The sequence below is a fragment of the Cottoperca gobio genome, chromosome 11 (genome assembly GCF_900634415.1).
Source record: "Cottoperca gobio chromosome 11, fCotGob3.1, whole genome shotgun sequence".
NCBI lineage: Eukaryota > Metazoa > Chordata > Actinopteri > Perciformes > Bovichtidae > Cottoperca > Cottoperca gobio.
Genome location: NC_041365.1, coordinates 21,409,472 through 21,433,005, shown reverse-complemented (window position 1 = coordinate 21,433,005; position 23,534 = coordinate 21,409,472). Strand labels below are relative to the sequence as shown.

Genomic DNA, 23,534 nt, shown 5'->3' with positions numbered 1-23,534 from the left:
ATGCCACGAATACTCACTCGAGCACTAAATGTGGATTCATCCGCCGTTGAAAATAGTCCCCCACAAAAACGCTCTGTTTGCTGTCGTGACCAGCTGTTTACTGAGCCTCTACAAGTATACACACGGTTAGTGATAAACAATGTGCTGAAACTTAAAGCAGAACCTTTTGTACTTTATTGTATTTCTAAGATGCAAAATAAAATAAATGTTTTATATTCTAAGTTCACCTGCAGTGAGATCATTTAACGCTTCACTCACTCAAGTTATTTATCATCTGCACAACAATTACAGAGAAGCCGTCTCTGAGCGGGCTCATTAAATATGCATCGAAAAGATCAAAAGGCTAAATAAGTTAAAATATATAAATAAATTAAGTATAAGATGAAGTGATAGACTGTCTGTTTTAAGTTTAAGTTATTTTTTGATTTTGTAAATTAAAAAAGGTTGTTAATAATAAATATCGTCATATTAATTAATTAAATTCCCAGAATAAAAAGAGCTCATCGTCTGTGTTCAGTGCAGGTTACAGGTGTTACAGGTGTTACAGGTGTTACTGGTGTTACTGGTGTTACAGGTGTTACAGATGTTACAGGTGTTACAGGTGTTACAGGTGTTACTGGTGTTACTGGTGTTACAGGTCAGCGTGCTGCAGGTGTTACTGGTGTTACAGGTGTTACAGGTGTTACTGGTGTTACAGGTGTTACTGGTGTTACAGGTGTTACTGGTGTTACAGGTATTACTGGTGTTATAGGTGTTACAGGTGTTACAGGTGTTACAGGTCAGCGTGCTGCAGGTGTTACTAGTGTTACAGGTGTTACTGGTGTTACAGGTCAGCGTGCTGCAGGTGTTACTAGTGTTACAGGTGTTACTGGTGTTACAGGTGTTACTGGTGTTACAGGTGTTACAGGTCAGCGTGCTGCAGGTGTTACTAGTGTTACAGGTGTTACTAGTGTTACAGGTGTTACAGGTGTTACTAGTGTTACAGGTGTTACTAGTGTTACAGGTGTTACTGGTGTTACAGGTGTTACTAGTGTTACAGGTGTTACTAGTGTTACAGGTGTTACAGGTCAGCGTGCTGCAGGTGTTACTAGTGTTACAGGTGTTACTGGTGTTACAGGTGTTACTGGTGTTACAGGTCAGCGTGCTGCAGGTGTTACTAGTGTTACAGGTGTTACTGGTGTTACAGGTGTTACTGGTGTTACAGGTGTTACAGGTCAGCGTGCTGCAGGTGTTACTAGTGTTACAGGTGTTACTAGTGTTACAGGTGTTACAGGTGTTACAGGTGTTACTAGTGTTACAGGTGTTACTGGTGTTACAGGTGTTACTAGTGTTACAGGTGTTACTGGTGTTACAGGTGTTACTGGTGTTACAGGTCAGCGTGCTGCAGGTGTTACTGGTGTTACTGGTGTTACAGGTGTTACTGGTGTTACAGGTGTTACAGGTGTTACTAGTGTTACAGGTGTTACTAGTGTTACAGGTGTTACTGGTGTTACAGGTGTTACAGGTGTTACTGGTGTTACAGGTGTTACAGGTGTTACTGGTGTTACAGGTGTTACAGGTCAGCGTGCTGCAGGTGTTACTGGTGTTACAGGTGTTACTGGTGTTACTAGTGTTACAGGTGTTACTAGTGTTACAGGTGTTACAGGTGTTACAGGTCAGCGTGCTGCAGGTGAACCTTGAACAAGTCATTGCTGTTGGACAACAGGGTTAAAGCTGACAGCCTGCAGGGACAATGGAGACTTTGTTCAAAGCTCTGGGTGGAGCGTGTGTGTGTGTGGGGGGGGGGGCTACACTCACCTTGGGAGGTTTGAAGGGATAGTCTGGTGTGAAGGCGATGTCCAGGAAGAACACTCCTCCCTCGTACACGGAGCCTGGAGGGCCCAGGATGGTCGACCTCCACTCGTAGATGTTGTCTCCTTTGGGACCGGCACTGTGATGGAGAGAGAAGAAAAGAGGGGGGGGGGGGGGGGGGGGGGGTTTAATCCATGAGCAGGCGTTCAGTGAGGAAGAGACGCTCTAATCGTGTAACTCTGCAGCAGCAAAGGAGAGAATAAATAAAGTGTGTGATTATCAGCCGTTAAATCAGACGCACAAAGCTGCCGGTTAAACTTCTTATCCATTAGATTACACAACATTAGTACAGTGTAGATAACAAAGACTGCAACTGTAAGCCAGGAGAAATGATGAGTGTGATCAATGTCATGTGGATGACTGATCTGTCTGGGTTGTGCAGCCAGGCAGGCATGAAACACACACACACACACACACACACACACACACACACACACACACACACACACACAGGAAGGTGTTGAGCAGCAGCGACAGCGGCTCTGTTTCCTCCCTGTTCATCAGCGCTGCACAGATCAGGCAGCTGGCTGCTGCTGCCGAGCCCCATTGTTGCCTTGATTCTCGACAAAAACACACACGTATACACTCACACAGGAAAACACACACACACACACACACAGTGAGAAGGGAGGCACTAATCCCATTCCATTTTCTATTGGAATTAGGCCAGATGTCCCTGTCGGTTTCTTGTATTACTTTCATCATTTACACACACACACACACACACACACACACACACACACACACACACACACACACACACACACACACACACACACACACACACACACACACAGAGCATGTGTGAGGCACATAGATGTGAGATGAGAGTGGAGCTGTTCATGTGAAACAGCAGCCTGTTGTAAAGCTGCAGACCTATTTCTTGTCAGCGTGTGTTTGGACACAGAGAGGAGTTATGGGTGCGGGCCGGGGGAAGGATGCAGACATGTTCGCCTGGATGGATAAAAATAGCCCGGAGAGCGATGGCGCACTGAGGCCAACGATGGTGGAAAAGAGGGCCAATAAATAAGAGCGCTGTGCTCGGCACGAGGCGGCGGCCTGACGTGACACTGATGCAGAAATCTATGTTTGTTTGTCAAATACTTTTGTAAATGCTGATGGTTGTAGAGCAGCTCTGATTAAACCTCGACAGGATCCTGCTGCACCATCAACCTGTAAGTTACTCGTTTGAGGGACGTCACTCAGCCAACGTTACTGCGCTCATTTGAATCCGCTCAGCAACCAGGAGGAAATATTATATGATGTGTGTATATTGAATTACTGTAAGTTGGTGCGCTGAAATAAGTAAAGTCAATTACAAACCCTGTCGTCGTGGACACAGAGTGAAAATGTAATATTACAACATCTATATTGCAACGATGTATAAAAACATATTTACACAATGAGATGCTAAATAATCATCAGTAACGTGGATTCAACGACAAACAACTCTGCGAAGTGACGCCACTGTAAATCTAAGACGGTATCGAGTCTCATATCACAATACTGATACGATATTGATACGATATTGATGATATTGATATGATACGATATTGATATGATATTGATATGATACGATATTGATATGATATTGATACGATATTGATATATTGATATGATACGATATTGATATATTGATATGATACGATATTGATATGATACAATATTGATACAATATTGATATGATACAATATTGATATGATATTGATATGATATTGATACGATATTGATACGATATTGATATGATACAATATTGATACAATATTGATATGATACAATATTGATATGATACAATATTGATATGATACGATATTGATATGATATTGATATGATATTGATACGATATTGATACGATATTGATATGATACAATATTGATACAATATTGATATATTGATATGATACGATATTGATACAATATTGATATGATACAATATTGATATGATATTGATATGATACGATATTGATACAATATTGATATGATACAATATTGATATGATATTGATATGATACAATATTGATATGATACAATATTGATATGATACGATATTGATATGATACAATATTGATACAATATTGATATGATACGATATTGATACAATATTGATATGATATTGATATGATACAATATTGATATGATACAATATTGATATGATATTGATATGATACGATATTGATACAATATTGATACGATATTGATATGATACGATATTGATACAATATTGATATGATATTGATATGATACGATATTGATATGATACAATATTGATATGATATTGATATGATACAATATTGATATGATACAATATTGATATGATATTGATATGATACGATATTGATATGATACGATATTGATACAATATTGATACAATATTGATATGATATTGATATGATACGATATTGATATGATATTGATATGATACGATATTGATACAATATTGATACAATATTGATACAATATTGATATGATACGATATTGATACAATATTGATATGATATTGATACGATATTGATACAATATTGATATGATATTGATATGATACAATATTGATATGATATTGATATGATACAATATTGATACAATATTGATATGATATTGATATGATACGATATTGATACGATATTGATGATATTGATATGATACGATATTGATACAATATTGATACAATATTGATATGATATTGATACAATATTGATACAATATTGATATGATATTGATACAATATTGATATGATACGATATTGATATGATATTGATACAATTTTGATATGATATTGATACGATATTGATACAATATTGATACGATATTGATATGATACGATATTGATACAATATTGATATGATATTGATACGATATTGATACAATATTGATATGATACGATATTGATATGATATTGATATGATACTGATACGATATTGATATGATATTGATACGATATTGATATGATATTGATACGATATTGATACAATATTGATATTGATACAATATTGATATGATATTGATATGATACTGATACGATATTGATACGATATTGATATGATATTGATATTGATACAATATTGATATGATACTGATACGATATTGATACGATATTGATACTGATACGATATTGATACGATATTGATGTTGATATGATATTGATATGATACTGATATTGATACAATTTTGATATGATATTGATACGATTTTGATGTTGATATGATATTGATATGATACTGATATTGATACAATGTTGATATGATATTGATATGATATTGATATGATATTGATATGATACGATATTGATATGATATTTGATATGATATTGATATGATACGATATTGATATGATATTGATACGATTTTGATATGATATTGATATGATATTGATATGATACGATATTGATATGATATTGATACGATTTTGATGTTGATATGATATTGATATGATACTGATATTGATACAATTTTGATATGATATTGATATGATATTGATATGATACGATATTGATATGATACGATATTGATATGATATTGATACGATATTGATATGATATTGATATGATACTGATACGATATTGATATGATGTTGATATGATATTGATATGATACGATATTGATACGATATTGATATGATACGATATTGATACGATATTGATATGATATTGATATGATACGATATTGATACGATATTGATATGATATGATATTGATACAATTTTGATATGATATTGATATGATATGATATTGATATGATACAATATTGATTTGATATGATATTGATACGATATTGATATGATATTGATACGATACGATATTGATATGATATTGATATGATATTGATACGATATTGATATGATACAATATTGATTTGATATGATATTGATACGATATTGATATGATATTGATACGATACGATATTGATATGATATTGATATGATATTGATACAATTTTGATATGATACGATATTGATACGATATTGATACGATATTGATACAATTTTGATATGATACGATATTGATACGATATTGATACGATATTGATATATGATATTGATACAATTTTGATATGATATTGATATGATATTGATATATGATACAATTTTGATATGATATTGATATGATACGATATTGATACGATATTGATACGATATTGATATATGATATTGATACAATTTTGATATGATATTGATATTGATATTGATATGATATTGATATGATACAATATTGATTTGATATGATATTGATACGATACGATATTGATACGATATTGATATTGATATGATATTGATACGATATTGATATTGATATGATATTGATACGATACGATATTGATACGATACGATATTGATATATTGATACGATACGATATTGATATGATATTGATATGATATTGATATTGATATGATACAATATTGATATGATATTGATATGATATTGATATTGATACAATATTGATATGATATTGATATGATATTGATATTGATATGATACAATATTGATACGATATTGATACGATATGATATTGATATGATATTGATACAATACGATATTGATATGATATTGATATGATACAATACTGATATGATATTGATATGATATTGATATTGATACGATATTGATACGATATGATATTGATATGATACAATATTGATACGATACGATATTGATATGATACAATATTGATACGATATGATATTGATATGATACAATATTGATACGATATTGATATGATACAATACTGATACGATATGATATTGATACGATATTGATATGATATATTGATATGATACAATAGTGATACGATACGATATTGATACGATATTGATACGATACTGATATGATATTGATATGATATTGATATTGATACGATATTGATACGATATTGATACGATACTGATATGATATTGATATGATATTGATATTGATACGATATTGATACGATATGATATTGATATGATACAATATTGATACGATACGATATTGATATACAATATTGATATGATATTGATACAATATTGATATGATATTGATACGATATTGATACAATATTGATACGATATTGATATGATACGATATTGATACAATATTGATATGATATTGATACGATATTGATACAATATTGATATGATACGATATTGATATGATATTGATATGATACTGATACGATATTGATATGATATTGATACGATATTGATATGATATTGATACGATATTGATACAATATTGATATTGATACAATATTGATATGATATTGATATGATACTGATACGATATTGATACGATATTGATATGATATTGATATTGATACAATATTGATATGATACTGATACGATATTGATACGATATTGATACTGATACGATATTGATACGATATTGATGTTGATATGATATTGATATGATACTGATATTGATACAATTTTGATATGATATTGATACGATTTTGATGTTGATATGATATTGATATGATACTGATATTGATACAATGTTGATATGATATTGATATGATATTGATATGATATTGATATGATACGATATTGATATGATATTTGATATGATATTGATATGATACGATATTGATATGATATTGATACGATTTTGATATGATATTGATATGATATTGATATGATACGATATTGATATGATATTGATACGATTTTGATGTTGATATGATATTGATATGATACTGATATTGATACAATTTTGATATGATATTGATATGATATTGATATGATACGATATTGATATGATACGATATTGATATGATATTGATACGATATTGATATGATATTGATATGATACTGATACGATATTGATATGATGTTGATATGATATTGATATGATACGATATTGATACGATATTGATATGATACGATATTGATACGATATTGATATGATATTGATATGATACGATATTGATACGATATTGATATGATATGATATTGATACAATTTTGATATGATATTGATATGATATGATATTGATATGATACAATATTGATTTGATATGATATTGATACGATATTGATATGATATTGATACGATACGATATTGATATGATATTGATATGATATTGATACGATATTGATATGATACAATATTGATTTGATATGATATTGATACGATATTGATATGATATTGATACGATACGATATTGATATGATATTGATATGATATTGATACAATTTTGATATGATACGATATTGATACGATATTGATACGATATTGATACAATTTTGATATGATACGATATTGATACGATATTGATACGATATTGATATATGATATTGATACAATTTTGATATGATATTGATATGATATTGATATATGATACAATTTTGATATGATATTGATATGATACGATATTGATACGATATTGATACGATATTGATATATGATATTGATACAATTTTGATATGATATTGATATTGATATTGATATGATATTGATATGATACAATATTGATTTGATATGATATTGATACGATACGATATTGATACGATATTGATATTGATATGATATTGATACGATATTGATATTGATATGATATTGATACGATACGATATTGATACGATACGATATTGATATATTGATACGATACGTATATACGATACGATATTGATATGATATGATATTGATATTGATATGATACAATATTGATATGATATTGATATGATATTGATATTGATACAATATTGATATGATATTGATATGATATTGATATTGATATGATACAATATTGATACGATATTGATACGATATGATATTGATATGATATTGATACAATACGATATTGATATGATATTGATATGATACAATACTGATATGATATTGATATGATATTGATATTGATACGATATTGATACGATATGATATTGATATGATACAATATTGATACGATACGATATTGATATGATACAATATTGATACGATATGATATTGATATGATACAATATTGATACGATATTGATATGATACAATACTGATACGATATGATATTGATACGATATTGATATGATATATTGATATGATACAATAGTGATACGATACGATATTGATACGATATTGATACGATACTGATATGATATTGATATGATATTGATATTGATACGATATTGATACGATATGATATTGATATGATACAATATTGATACGATACGATATTGATATACAATATTGATACGATATTGATACGATATGATATTGATATGATACAATAGTGATACGATACGATATTGATATGATATTGATATGATACAATATTGATATGATATAAAATAGTTGTTTATTTAAACTAATCTAATTAAGCACTGGAGCAGATTTAGATCTTTCCTGATTCTAACTCTATTTACTCCACTAACCCTGAATACTTACAATACTTTACTATAAAAGGTTTCAATAGAGAGTTAAAGTTACAACGATCTAACTGCTCTTTTAAACTCTTTTCTTACAAAGATTATTGCTTTTATAATTTCCTGTAATAAGCTTAATGTCCCCTCGACTACAAACCACCAACTCCAGTGTGTCAGACAAGTGTTGTTTATTGTAATGAATATCGGCACATAAGAGCGCCTGTTGGTGCTCCACAAACTACCAGTGTCGGGCTTGAAAAACCCGCTATTAGTGGTTTAAAGTGGTCCTGCAGGCCTCAGGGTCGGCCCACCGCTGGTTCCACTCCCACAGTTCAGTCTGCAGCATCTGGAAATGTTTAGCGCTCTGCCAGCAGCGCCTCCTGCTCCTGCAGCCTGGTACAAGCCGCTCTGACAGGAGGACAGCTTTGGGATCCAGAAGAGTAGGATCTATATTTTTACCACCTGCCCACTAGGCCCGTCAGGAATGATGGAGGACACAGACCTCCGAAAGTCCCCTCAGGCTACGCTCTCTTACCAACGTGCAACTAGACAGTCTTTATGTCACTTGCTGGGGAGTTATATTTAATAGTCTGCTGCAAATATAGCAAAACTCAAGCCGGAGGAAAGAGAGTGCTGTTCATAATGACGATGATGGCTGCGGCTATTTCCCACGGTGTCAATTTCCACACTATAAGCCATTAATAATGACCCTGGAGCACTAAGAGCGAGCGGCGAGAGCTGCTCTATAATTAAGACGGGGCTGTTTCTCCTTCCTTCAGCTCCTTGTGAATCCTTTATTCAGCCTGGAGCTGACCACTTCACAATGTGTTCTGAGGCCACAACTGAACAAATCAACTGCAAAAGGTAGTCACTTGAAACATCTATGAACATTTACTAAAGAGCTATAAGAGGACATTTATATCATGCTTACAGTTAGCAGATCAGTATCTGATGCACATTTAGGCTAAAGTGAACCACAGGCTTTATTTTCTGCATAAACTGAAACAGGTTTTTAGTTGCTTTTTAAGAGAAAACACATCAGAAACCTGGAGAATTAACTCATAATATAATATAATATAATGGATATATAAATATAATATATGGAATAATAGAATAGAATAGAATAGAATATAGTAGAATAGAATATAGTAGAATAGAATAGAGTAGAATAGAGTAGAATAGAATATAGTAGAATAGAATAGAATATAGTAGAATAGAATATAGTAGAATAGAATAGAGTAGAATAGAATAGAATATAGTAGAATATAATAGAATAGAATAGAATAGAATATAGTAGAATATAATATAATGGAATATAATATAATATAATGGAATATAATATAATATAATGGAATATAATATAGTGGAATATAATATAATGGAATATAATATAGTGGAATAATAATATAATGGAATATAATGGGAATAAATATAATATAATGGAATATAATATAATGGAATATAATATAATATAATGGAATATAATATAGTGGAATATAATATAATATAATATAATGGAATATAATATAATATAGTGGAATATAATATAATATAATGGAATATAATATAATGGAATATAATATAATATAATGGAATATAATATAATATAATGGAATATAATATAGTGGAATATCATATAATGGAATCTAATATAGTGGAATATAATATAATATAATGGAATATAATATAGTGGAATATAATATAATGGAATATAATATAGTGGAATATAATATAATATAATGGAATATAATATAATATAATGGAATATAATATAGTGGAATATAATATAATGGAATATAATATAATGGAATATAATATAGTGGAATATAATATAATATAATGGAATATAATATAGTGGAATATAATATAATGGAATATAATATAGTGGAATATAATATAATATAATGGAATATAATATAATATAATGGAATATAATATAGTGGAATATAATATAATGGAATATAAATAGTGGAATATAATAATGGAATATAATATAGTGGAATATAATATAATATATGGAATATATATAATATAATGGAATAAATATAGTGGAATATAATATGGAATATAATATAATGGAATATAATATAATATAATGGAAGATAATATAGTGGAATATAATATAATATAATGGAATATAATATAGTGGAATATAATATAATATAATGGAATATAATATAATGGAATATAATATAATATAATGGAATATAATATAGTGGAATATAATATAATATAATATAATATAATGGAATATAATATAATATAGTGGAATATAATATAATATAATGGAATATAATATAATGGAATATATTAATGGAATATAATATAATGGAATATAATATAATGGAATATAATATAATGGAATATAATATAGTGGAATATAATATAATGGAATATAATATAGTGGAATATAATATAATGGAATATAATATAATATAATATAATGGAATATAATATAGTGGAATATAATATAATGGAATATAATATAATGGAATATAATATAGTGGAATATAATATAGTGGAATATAATATAATGGAATATAATATAGTGGAATATAATATAATGGAATATAATATAATGGAATATAATGGAATATAATATAGTAGAATATAATATAATATAATGGAATATAATATAGTGGAATATAATATAATGGAATATAATATAATATAATGGAATATAATATAATATAATGGAATATAATATAGTGGAATATAATATAATGGAATATAATATAATATAATGGAATATAATATAATATAATGGAATATAATATAGTGGAATATAATATATGGAATATAATATAGTGGAATATAATATAATGGAATATATATAGTGGAATATAATATAATATAATGGAATAAATATAATGGAATATAATATAATATAATGGAATATAATATAATATAATGGGAATATAATATAATGGAATAACATAATATAATGGAATATAATATAGTGGAATATAAGATAATATAATGGAATATAATATAGTGGAATATAATATAATGGAAATAATATAGTGGAATATACTATAATATAATGGAATATAATATAGTGGAATATAATATAATGGAATATAATATAGTGGAATATAATATAATATAATGGAATATAATATAGTGTTTAATATAATATAATGGAATATAATATAGTGGAATATAATATAATATAATGGAATATAATATAATATAATGGAATATAATATAGTGGAATATAATATAATGGAATATAATATAGTGGAATATAATATAATGGAATATAATATAGTGGAATATAATATAATATAATGGATATAATATAATATAATGGAATATTAATATAGTGGAATATAATATAATGGAATATAATATAGTGGAATATAATATAATGGAATATAATATAGTGGAATATAATATAATATAATGGAATATAATATAATGGAATATAATATAATATAATGGAATATAATATAATATAATGGAATATAATATAGTGGAATATAATATAATGGAATATAATATAGTGGAATATAATATAATATAATGGAATATAATATAGTGGAATATAATATAATGGAATATAATATAGTGGAATATAATATAATATAATGGAATATAATATAGTGGAATATAATATAATGGAATATAATATAGTGGAATATAATATAATGGAATATAATATAGTGGAATATAATATAATGGAATATAATATAGTGGAATATAATATAATATAATGGAATATAATATAATATAATGGAATATAATATAGTGGAATATAATATAATGGAATATAATATAGTGGAATATAATATAATGGAATATAATATAGTGGAATATAATATAATATAATGGAATATAATATAATATAATGGAATATAATATAGTGGAATATAATATAATGGAATATAATATAGTGGAATATAATATAATGGAATATAATATAGTGGAATATAATATAATATAATGGAATATAATATAATGGAATATAATATAATATAATGGAATATAATATAATATAAGGAATATAATATAGTGGAATATAATATAATGGAATATAATATAGTGGAATATAATATAATGGAATATAATATAGTGGAATATAATATAATATAATGGAATATAATATAATGGAATATAATATAATGGAATATAATATAGTGGAATATAATATAACATAATATAATGGAATATAATATAGTGGAATAAATATAATATAATGGAATATAATATAATATAATATAATGGAATATAATAGAATATAATGGTACTCAAACATATCTTGCACTACTTTTGTTTTTGACTGCTGTGCCATCACACGCTCAGCCGACCCCACCGTCTCACACACATCCTCCCTCCCACCTCTTCTGCAGCTCTTCCTGAAAACTGTTTTTAGTCCGGCTGCTCTCACACGGCAACAGAACATAGAGGAACTTCCCCTGGTGGAGACAGAGGTTTGAGATGGCTGCGTGTCTTCGTCCAGGCAACATGGAGGAGCTCAGCGAACAGAGAGCTTCTCTGCACTCTGAAGAGGCTGAACGTGAACATCTGAACTGAGCGTGTTTGTCAGTTCATAATGTGACATCACAGAGAAACAGCAGTAAGTCACTACAGTCAGATTACTCTTTAAACCTTTATTTAGTGAGGACGGTGTCGGGAGCTGTGTGCTCTTTCACAGACACGCTCAGCCTTGTGCTGCAGCAGCTGGGGGCTCAATGTCCCACTCAAGGGCACCCCCACCTCCACGCCGGGTGTTAAGGGAGCGCAGAGCACGTTTCTTCACACACACTTTTACAGCCGCTTTGGGGATTTGATTAAATGTTTGGGGATTTGAAATGTTTACCATCTGCAGCTCCACATTACTGACTCACAATCACATGTGATGCAGTTTCTTGAAAACTATTGATGAAGACAGAATTGGCACCTTCTTGTATTCTTTGATAAAAGGCATATTGGGATGCAAACCTTGGCTTTTGTTTCCTTGAAACATGGCAGGGATACTTCAAAGTGAGAACAAGAAGCGTAAGAAGTTAGAAAGATATTCTACAGTGATGCCATTTGTTATGTGGTGTAATAATAAGCTTTATTTGTATAGCACCTTTCATACAAGAATTAATCTTTCACTTTTCCACTAATTGTGTAAAGAAGATGAAACACATCTATGAGAGAAGCTTCCTCTTGTTCCCGTGGTAACACCGTCTGTTTGATCTTAAGTTTTTCAAAAATACACACTCTGAAATTGTATCTCAGTTACCTTTACACATTCAATGTTACACCAGTTAAAAGTGTATTCAACAATGTACCTGTATAACATTCATCTGTTATTGCCCTTTCTATGGAGGCACGCTCTGTCCTCCGTGTGGAAGCATCCAACACCATCGTCTCCGTCGTGTGCAGCCCAGTTTCACTGCGGACTCACTGAATCCTTTCATCTGCTACTAAACAGAGGACCGTCTGCACTTCTCTGCACAATTGTACGGAGTAGTTTTGCCAGCTGCCATTTCTTTTAAATCTGTGTTGAGTACCGGGTACTATCCCGAGTGGAAAACCAGAAAAGAGCGATTCGAGCCGTGCCGTGCCAACACAGCGTAAGACTGCTGAGCTGCATGAAACAACACTTTCAACACAGCAGCAGGTCGGCTGCTCCTCAAACATCGAGCACTTTGTGACAATTCATGAAGAAACGTTACGTTACGTTACGTGAAGGAGCCTGTTCTGATTTAAATCAGTACGTAAAATGCACATATTACTATTAATGACACACAAGCGCTGGGTCAGACTCCAGCTCTGTGAAGCCACAATAATAAACTCTCTTTTAAAATCTCTGTGCCATGTCGAGACCAGCGGAGCCCACACACACACACACACACACACACACACACACACACACACACATACACTCACACACACACACTCACACACACACACACACACACACACACACACTGAGGAGGGGGCAGCGTTTGCACTTCAAACAGAGTGCTCAAACACACAGGAGCTGAAAGACAAAGCGATGAGCAAAGTGTGCTCAGCGTCATCATCCCCCGTTTCTCTCATCAGCCTTAATCTTCCGGGCCGACGGCAGACAACAGGCCCGTGAAGCAGCACCGAGTATACATGTGGAACCGGATCATAAAGAACAACGATGGCTCAACATCTTCAGAGATCTCTTCCAGGACACACTGTGCTTCCTCCTAATCCTCATCACAGTCCAGAGGTTTGTTTTCAGTCGTGTCCACCTGTTACAAGATGCGATGCAATCAAATGATTATGATCCTTCACGGGTTGTAGAGTCGGGATGATTGTTGCTGACGAGCTTCAACTGTTTGGTTTTATGCAAAACGGCTGAACCTGCATTTCTCATCGCAACGATAAATCCAACTTGTATTTCATTAGTAATAACCGACACAACAACGTGTTTACTACTGCTGACTCGTTCCAGAACAAACGTGTTAGTGAGCCTTGAGTTAATGTTCTGTTTCAATTCAAATGTTTGTTTCGATGATGTTTGAGTGACAGAAGTCATAAAAATCAAGGTGACATCTTTGTTTGGGGTCAAGAATAGTTTTTAGTGACAGAATAATTGTCTTTACGGACAATGGAAATGTTGAAAAAAGACATTTAAACTGTAGTTTAACAGTTGCTGAACACACAACCTTCTTATCTTATGTGCACGAGATGTTTAACTGTACACATGAATATTATCCTGGACTTTGTTTGTTGGCTCCGTGCAAACTGAAAGAAAGGATTTCCAAAAGTTGTGCAGGCATCTTAAGTACAGCATTTCTTAATACTGATGAGTTTATTGAAAGTGTTGGCATGAAAACAGCCGAGACGTCGGCTTCAAGCTGCTGCACAAAGCTTACAGAGCCCAGATAACTGAGCCTTCAGCAGCTCCACCCATCTCTTGAGTAAGCAGTGACCTCTGTGCTCAAAGTGGCATCATTTATCATTTCCCCCTGTGGGTGTGTCAATGATTGCTTTAGCTAATCAATTCAGCTAATGAGGGTGAGTGACAGAGGAGCCCCGACTGTCCATCTCTCTCCACTCACATTGACAGTTTCAAAGCTTTAGGGAAGGCTGCACACACAAACATCTGCAGAACCTGTTCTCTTTTCTTATATTTCGTCGTTATTGTATTTAACGTTGGACTGTGAGAAGGAACTGCTCCAGCTTTATTTCTTTCATTTGATGTACACAGTGAATTGCAATGTGACATTTCATTGCAAGCTTCCTTTGTTTGTGGCCTAATAAAGTCCCACCGCTGGTTGCTTTTTATTGTTGACCAGAAAAATCATAAGTGAAACATTGTTTGTCTGCACAGACTGTTTGTTACTAGCTGCTCCAGTCATGCAGTTATATTAACAAAGGGTCAAAGGACTGGGAAATCTGAAAGCAGTGAGAATTGTTACCAGACTCGACAGTTCCACTGAGCATTTTAGCGTCTTTCAGCTCATTGTTTTGGATCTACTGCGCTGGACATTATCTACTCAGCACCAAACAGCAGATGAATGAATAGTGAAGACCACACACAGAGCTACAATGATAGTGAATATGGGACTCATCTACTCAAAGATATATCATTTAAAAAACAGACTTATGCCAAAGTGTGAGCTGCCGTGCACTGTGTAAGGAAAGCTACGTTACGTTACAAGCTGTTGGATTCTGCGGCTAAATGTTGCCAAACTAGAAGTTGGGGATAGTTTACGACCAAAGAATACTCGCAGCCAAAGCCTTTGTTCCTCTGGGTGTGTTTGCTTACAGTGTCACTAACGCCTCAACATCCAGCCCACCGACATCCAGCTGAAGCACCTCCGCTTTGTTTCTACGCTCAAGGGCACTGCGCAAATGTCAGTGACTCACCAGGGAGTGTACAGAGAGGCTACACCTACCAATCTATTACACACAGTTACATAAAGAAATATGTCTCACAGACACAAAGCCGGTCAGGAGAAAGTCCGAAACACGGTCAGGAAGCAGGAAATGTAGACGTTTACACATTGTTTGTTTGAACTACAGTGTACATTCCCTCAGTGGATATGTTTGACCATGTGTGAACAATTCCATTTGATTGAGGTTTTGATCCGATTTCAAATGTTTGTCAGTATAAACAAACCAGGATTACCTCTGATTAGGAAGTGTCAGTTTAAATAAACCAAAACCAGAACATGGCCATTATCTAAAATAAATCTAACTTGTTGCTCAGACAACCCTCTCAGTAAAACAGGAAATTTTACTCAATAATCCCCGTGAGATTAAATGAGGTCTCTGCCCCTCCACTCAGCCTCCCCTCCCCTGGCAGGAAGTAGTTTCACTCTGCTTACTGGTTAGATTGTGATCGCATGGCACCCTTTGACGAGCAGAGCAGAGGTGATTCATAAGGACGGGAAGATATCCGAGTGCGATGAGATTCAAAATGACAAGCCAGCAGGACGTTGTCAGCCTCAGCTCCTGTTTGCTGCAGTCAAAGACAGGACCAAAGAGGAGAGGACCGCGGAGGATGAAACCCGACCGGCAGCATTACCATCTACTTACTTTCCAGCCTGGGTGGCTAATCCCCCCTCCCATTCCAGATTACAAACTAACTGGATTAAAACCTGAAGACGAATGATGCAGCACTGCAATGACTCAAATACGTTCCCACTACACACTTAAAGGGCCTTGAATGGCTTCAGAAACACATCTGATTTGAAACCATCTCTCAAGAAGGTCCATTAATAGCAGTCCACAGAATCTTCCTCAGATGTTTGAACTTCAGTGTTTCTGAGGACTTTGGGGACTTTTTGTCCGTATTGGCCTAAAAATTGAGATTGTAAGATTATTGATCTTGGATATGATCCGTTGATACAACTTGGATTCCTTGTAATAGGAACAAGGTATACTTTATTAGTATTATTAGGGTCTGTCATAGTCAGGCCCTCCGAACAGCTGGTCCAGTGCTCAAGGGACCCTAACCCTGAACAGCTACCAGTCTACACTCTGGTCATTTCTGGTCCATGCTGGACTAGAACTGGCCACCATTCGGTCCTCAAGCCAAATCCCTACGGACTAAGCCACTGCCCCTATACCCTGAAAGCGCCCTGGGATTAATAACTCCATTGGATTTTAGGTATTCCTCTTCTTTATAGGAGGATAATTGCCTTGAAGTACACAAATCAAAAAAGCCCTTTCTCAGGCCGTGCATTGGTTGGCACCTAAACCATGTTTAGCCTCTGCACAGAACAACACATCTGATACCAAGCACAACTCATATCGCTGGTTGGCATGCTTCAAACTAAGTTCCTGTTGGATCATGCAACAGCGTCTGGTATCCCCTGGTATCCCCTCCCCCCCAGGATTTTTGTAACTTTCCAAAACCAACAACTCACAAGTATTCCCACTTTACGCAGAAATTGTACAGGTGTGTTGAGTGCAACAACCTATGATAATGTCTTAGAGGACGGACTGTACGTGAAGTGTGCACCATTATCCCAGATTCATCACTTTGCATGACTGCTAAGAAAAGGCAAAAGACAGGGTGGTGTTTATGGAGGCAGCGTGACACCATTGGAACAAGTTTCTTTTCCAACCTAGTTAGTTTTGACAATGCCAATCCTTTTAGTCCTGAGTTCTCATGATCAAACCCCAACCTACACTGGGCAACTAACCAGACAGTGTAATACACCTTAACAGATGCATTTAATTTTTTTTAATTAAGTACAAAACACTTAGTCACTCAAGACTCTAAGAATACCTGCCAAACCTCATTAAGGAAAACTAAGCAGGTCGCAGTTATTGGCCATCAACTAGCAATAGCATTATTATTAAACCATGAATCTCTCGAGGCCGTTCCTTGCGGCTTAGCAGGATTTTAAAGCCTCATTAGCAAACAGTAACCAGCATCATCACGCCAGTTCTTTCAATGGAGGGTAAGCTCAAGGTCTCTGAGAATGATCCTTTGTAAAAAAAAAAAAGGCTTCAGAAGGAGGTGAACTGCTTAAATCCCCTTGAGATAAAAGCTCTTTGATTCCTTTGTTGCTTTAGTTAAAAGGTTGGCTTGCGCAGGCTTTTGTCCCTCTCCAATTGGTTCAGCTATATATTCACAATGCACGAGTTCACAGGGAGCAGAGGTGACACGAGCAGGCAGGCGGGCGGGCTGATTGGAGGAAGGTCGGCCGCGGTGTAACTCCAACACCCTCTAACCTTTGAATCAGCACTTAACCAATTGCACTTCCCCTATTGCTTGAACATGTTGCCTAGCAACATTACATCCCTGCAGTGACTCGCTGCATGTGTATGTGTGTGTGCATTTTGTGCAGCAAGAGGAATTTCCATGGAAACAACAACATCAGCACAAGTAGACACAACAGCGCCGCTTGACTCACCTGAAAACTGTTTAGCCAGTGGATTAAAAAAACAAAAACAATAAAAGAATGAACCGTCTCACACATTCATCTTTCCTTATGGCTCATAAGCTCTAAATATGTCCGTCAGGGACAAATCAACAAACATTAAGGATCAAATTAGCCATCAAGATCGTATGAAAGGAATCAAGACACAGATGACTTCCTGAATGTTAGTGACAGCTCATGGGCCGGCATCACATCTCATTCACTCTCTGCTCGTCCTAATGAAGCCTCAACTAAGAAGTGAGATTTGCATCAATACAGAGCAGTTGGAAAAGCATCGGGCCGTTCAGGCTTTGTGCGTGATTTGCTTTGATGGCGAGCACTGACAGTGCAGTCATGGGAGAAGCTCATCATCCCCAACTCAGTTACCTCACATCTTATCTTCACAAAACACGCGGACGTCCTGATGGGTCTTTCACACAGGATGTAGTTTGGTTAGCTCACTTGGTACAGCGCGACACTTGACTAGATACTTAGGGAGGTTAAAGCAAAGAATTAGGTGAGATACCAGGAGACAAACGTCTTGTTTCATACCACTGCCACAGAAAATGTGTCCTATGCAATCAAACACAAGAGCCACCTTTACGAAGCTAATAATGATCACAGAGTTTGACCTCAATCAACACCTCTGTGGCAGCGTCAGCAACAAATGTACATTATATGCATCATAAAGGTTTATGGCAGAACAGTTGTGTTGAGTTGCATCAGACTGCACAGGTGAACCTTAAAAGTGTAAATATGCTGCAATGTTTGTTGCATTGCCAGTCGCAGCACAAGTTGCAGATGTGTGCCAGAGCTATAAGTGTTTTATTAATGACAGAAGCATCGTTTCCTTACAGTACACAGGGAAGTGATCTGAGGAAGGAGGGAGATTCTCCAGCTCTTCATTTTCTGTTAGTCATTTTGTCAGTTTGGGTGTTTGCTTTAGCTGCAACCCCTCCCTCTCTTCTCTCGGCCTGGATGTGTATCTAGCCTTGGTCTAACACACTCTTCTGCAGACACACAGATGGGTTTTTACTCTTCCAATAACTCAGCTGGAAAGAATGTAGTCCTGCTTTTCAAAACAGTAAATTGTGCTCTCAGTTTCTCTATTTTGAATAACAATGGTTACAGAGACAGTTGGTGATATACTGTAGAGGATCGTCGGCCTTCTCTTTTTGTCCTGAAGCTGCAAATAGTTTTTGGTTCATCGACGGTTCCTCAGTTTCCAGCTCCCCTCACAACGGAATCTTGGCATCATCTTTTGACTACACTGAACAGCTCACCAAGACGGCCTTCTTCCATCTTAAAAACATCGTCTCCGTCCATCCCTCTCCTCCACAGCTGCAGAAACCCTCATCCACGCCTTCGTCACTTCCCGTCTGGAGTAACAGCCTCCTCGATGGCTCACCCGCAAAAATCATCAATATACTCCAACACATCCAGAACTCCGCTGCCCGTCTTCTCACCCCCTCCCGGACCAGTGACCACATCACCCCCGTCCTCTACAAGCTCCCCTGGCTCCCCATCCCCCAGAGAATCCAGTACAAGATCCTCCTCATGACCTACAAAGCCCTCCATAACCTGGCCCCCTCCTACCAGACTTACCTCCTCCACAGACACACTCCCACCCGCAGCCTCCGCTCTGCTGCTGCTAACCTCCTGTCCCCCCCCATCCGGACAGATCCTGGGGGGACAGGGCCTTCTCCATAGCTGCTCCCACCCTCTGGAACTCTCTACCTCAAACCCTCAGAGACTCACCTGTTCAACACGACCTCCAACCTCTGACCGTCTCTTCTGCTTACCCTCCCTTCTTTGTGTCCCCCACTCTGTGAAGCGTCTTTGAGGTACAAGAAAAGCGCTATAGAAGTCTAATGTATTATTATTATTATTATTATAGATATTATTATTATTATTATTATTATAGATATTATCCATCAGTCGGGGCGTCGAACTCTTTCGGTAGCTACAAGCTACGAGCACCGAAGGTTAGCGTTGAATGCTTGTTCAGATTCTTCCTCTTTTGAATTAAATATTACATAATATAACATTTAAGGCTGTATTTTATTATTTCCTGCCTTGTGTTGAGACAGAACTAACTAACTAACTAACTAACTAGCTTTCAAACATGTCAACACAATCATCAGTTGCTCAAAGATTTACATCAACAGATGTGGTTAAGAGCTTTGCAAAAGTTGGACCTGTTACTTTTTTAAAAACGTTAAATGTTGTCTAAACACAAGCAGCGGTGGAAGAACTTCGTCTGAATAATAAGTCTGAACATTTGCTGGATTTATTTTTAATCAGGAACAATCTATTTCTGTCGGGTTGTGTGTAAAACCTCAGAAATCTATTTCATATTCCAGTTTTGCCTTTAACAAACGGACTTTATGAATGACTTCCTGATGCGCTCTCAAACACTAATGTCTCTCATGCATCCCATAATGCTGCGGCCACACTGATAATTTAAGTAAATGATAATGTTGGATGCGAGTCATTTCCCTCTCATCTTCTCGCACATTCAACCACTAAAGGGAGGCAAATGTGTTGATGATAACCTTTACTGTTGCTGCAGCCATTAATGGCTCCCATCACGGTGCACAAATGGTAATTCATTAACCCTCCTCCAGAAGCTGCGAGGGAATCCAGCCACTAAAACAGAGAGAGAGAAATAAGATCGAGAAGAAGGGAAACAACTTAAATAGAGTTTGGTTTTGAGGCATCTCTCTGAAACTGAACAGAGGCTGGAAATCTGAATCGGCTTCAGGTTTCAGACGCAGACGGGGCTTTTCACGCCGCTTATGAATGAAAGAAGAATCTTAATACGCCGACACTGCAGTGTCTCCGAGTAGAAAATCAGTCCTAATTGGCCAAAAATCATTTGTTTTCGGTCCTTCGGCGTTATGATTATGCTTTTTGGCAACAAATGACGCTTTGCAACAGTAATGATTCGGGTCCGTCACAACATAGTGTTTGGCAAAATCAAACTCTGATAGTTTTCACAGCCCGTCGAAGAATGTGCCGATTTATTCATTTCCCTGGTAAACTTGAAATCCTGGAAGAAGAAGCTGCATATACTAATAATAACAAGTTACAATAAATACCCTCAGCCAGACGATAAAAGTGAGTTTTGAGAAGAGATTTAAATCCCTGCTGTTCAACATAAAGGTAATAGACACACAGGTCCTTTGTCTTCCAGCTAAAGTCAACTCGTCGTCTTGCATGTTCACTCTCCAGTAAATATATTTCATCAGCACATCGCAGCTCCTGAAGCTCGACTCCTACACCTGCGTGTGCTCCTGCTGTCCTCAGGATTAATCAACATCTGAAACCAAGAGAGGAAACTCTGTCGCTGTGAGGGTCTGACATCCACCACAACAGTTCAGGGGAGAAGCACTGCATGGATTTACCGGAGCACCCGGCTCAAACTTTGCAAATCTTTAAAAGTTATGAAAGTCAGGTCACTCCTCATGGCCTCAAAAAATCAGACCGGTGCCCGTGTGATGCTCCTTTCCCAGAACAACTCTTTTATATAAAAGGCCTCGTTCATCTTTTGTAAAATGTCTTAAGTCAAAGTGCTTTCATCCTCTTTAAAGAAAAACCCAACTGAGGGTATAAAACTCCACACTGGCGAGAGCGAGGAGGGAGATTTGCTGGTGTGTGTGTGTGTGTGTGTGTGTGTAGTCGACAGTGTCTCGTCTTGTTGACAGGGAACAACAGCGAGCTCTGCAGAGAGGTGAAGCTTCTGTTTAGAATGTATTCAGTGTCACCTCCACCTTTCATGCTACAAGCAATACCTGCTTTAACTCAAAGTGTTGAGACGGCACTCGAGGGGAGAGCGCTTACACTTTAAATAATTCTGGAGAAGTGGAGGAGTGACAGGACACCCACTGAGATGCAGCTTGTTTCTTTATCGTCAGACAAAATGATATCTGACACTCAAGTGCTGAGACATTAAGTCTCTGTCCAGTCTGTGACCCAATCTGAGCCATCGCTGTGAGCCGGATCAT

The 23,534-nt window shown here is 34.8% G+C and overlaps 1 protein-coding gene across 1 annotated transcript in view; it reads right to left on the bottom strand.

Moving 5' to 3' along the window:
* LOC115016085 (ubiquitin-conjugating enzyme E2 E1-like) overlaps window positions 1-21,105 on the bottom strand; it is a 31,185-nt gene extending 10,080 nt beyond the window's left edge. The window contains exons 1-2 of the mRNA XM_029443745.1: window positions 20,936-21,105; window positions 1,798-1,936 (exon numbers count right to left, since the gene is read on the bottom strand). Of these exons, the coding sequence (XP_029299605.1) occupies window positions 1,798-1,936; window positions 20,936-21,105 (309 nt within the window). The remainder of the gene's footprint in view (window positions 1-1,797; window positions 1,937-20,935) is intronic.
* Between the last annotated feature and the right edge of the window lie 2,429 nt (window positions 21,106-23,534).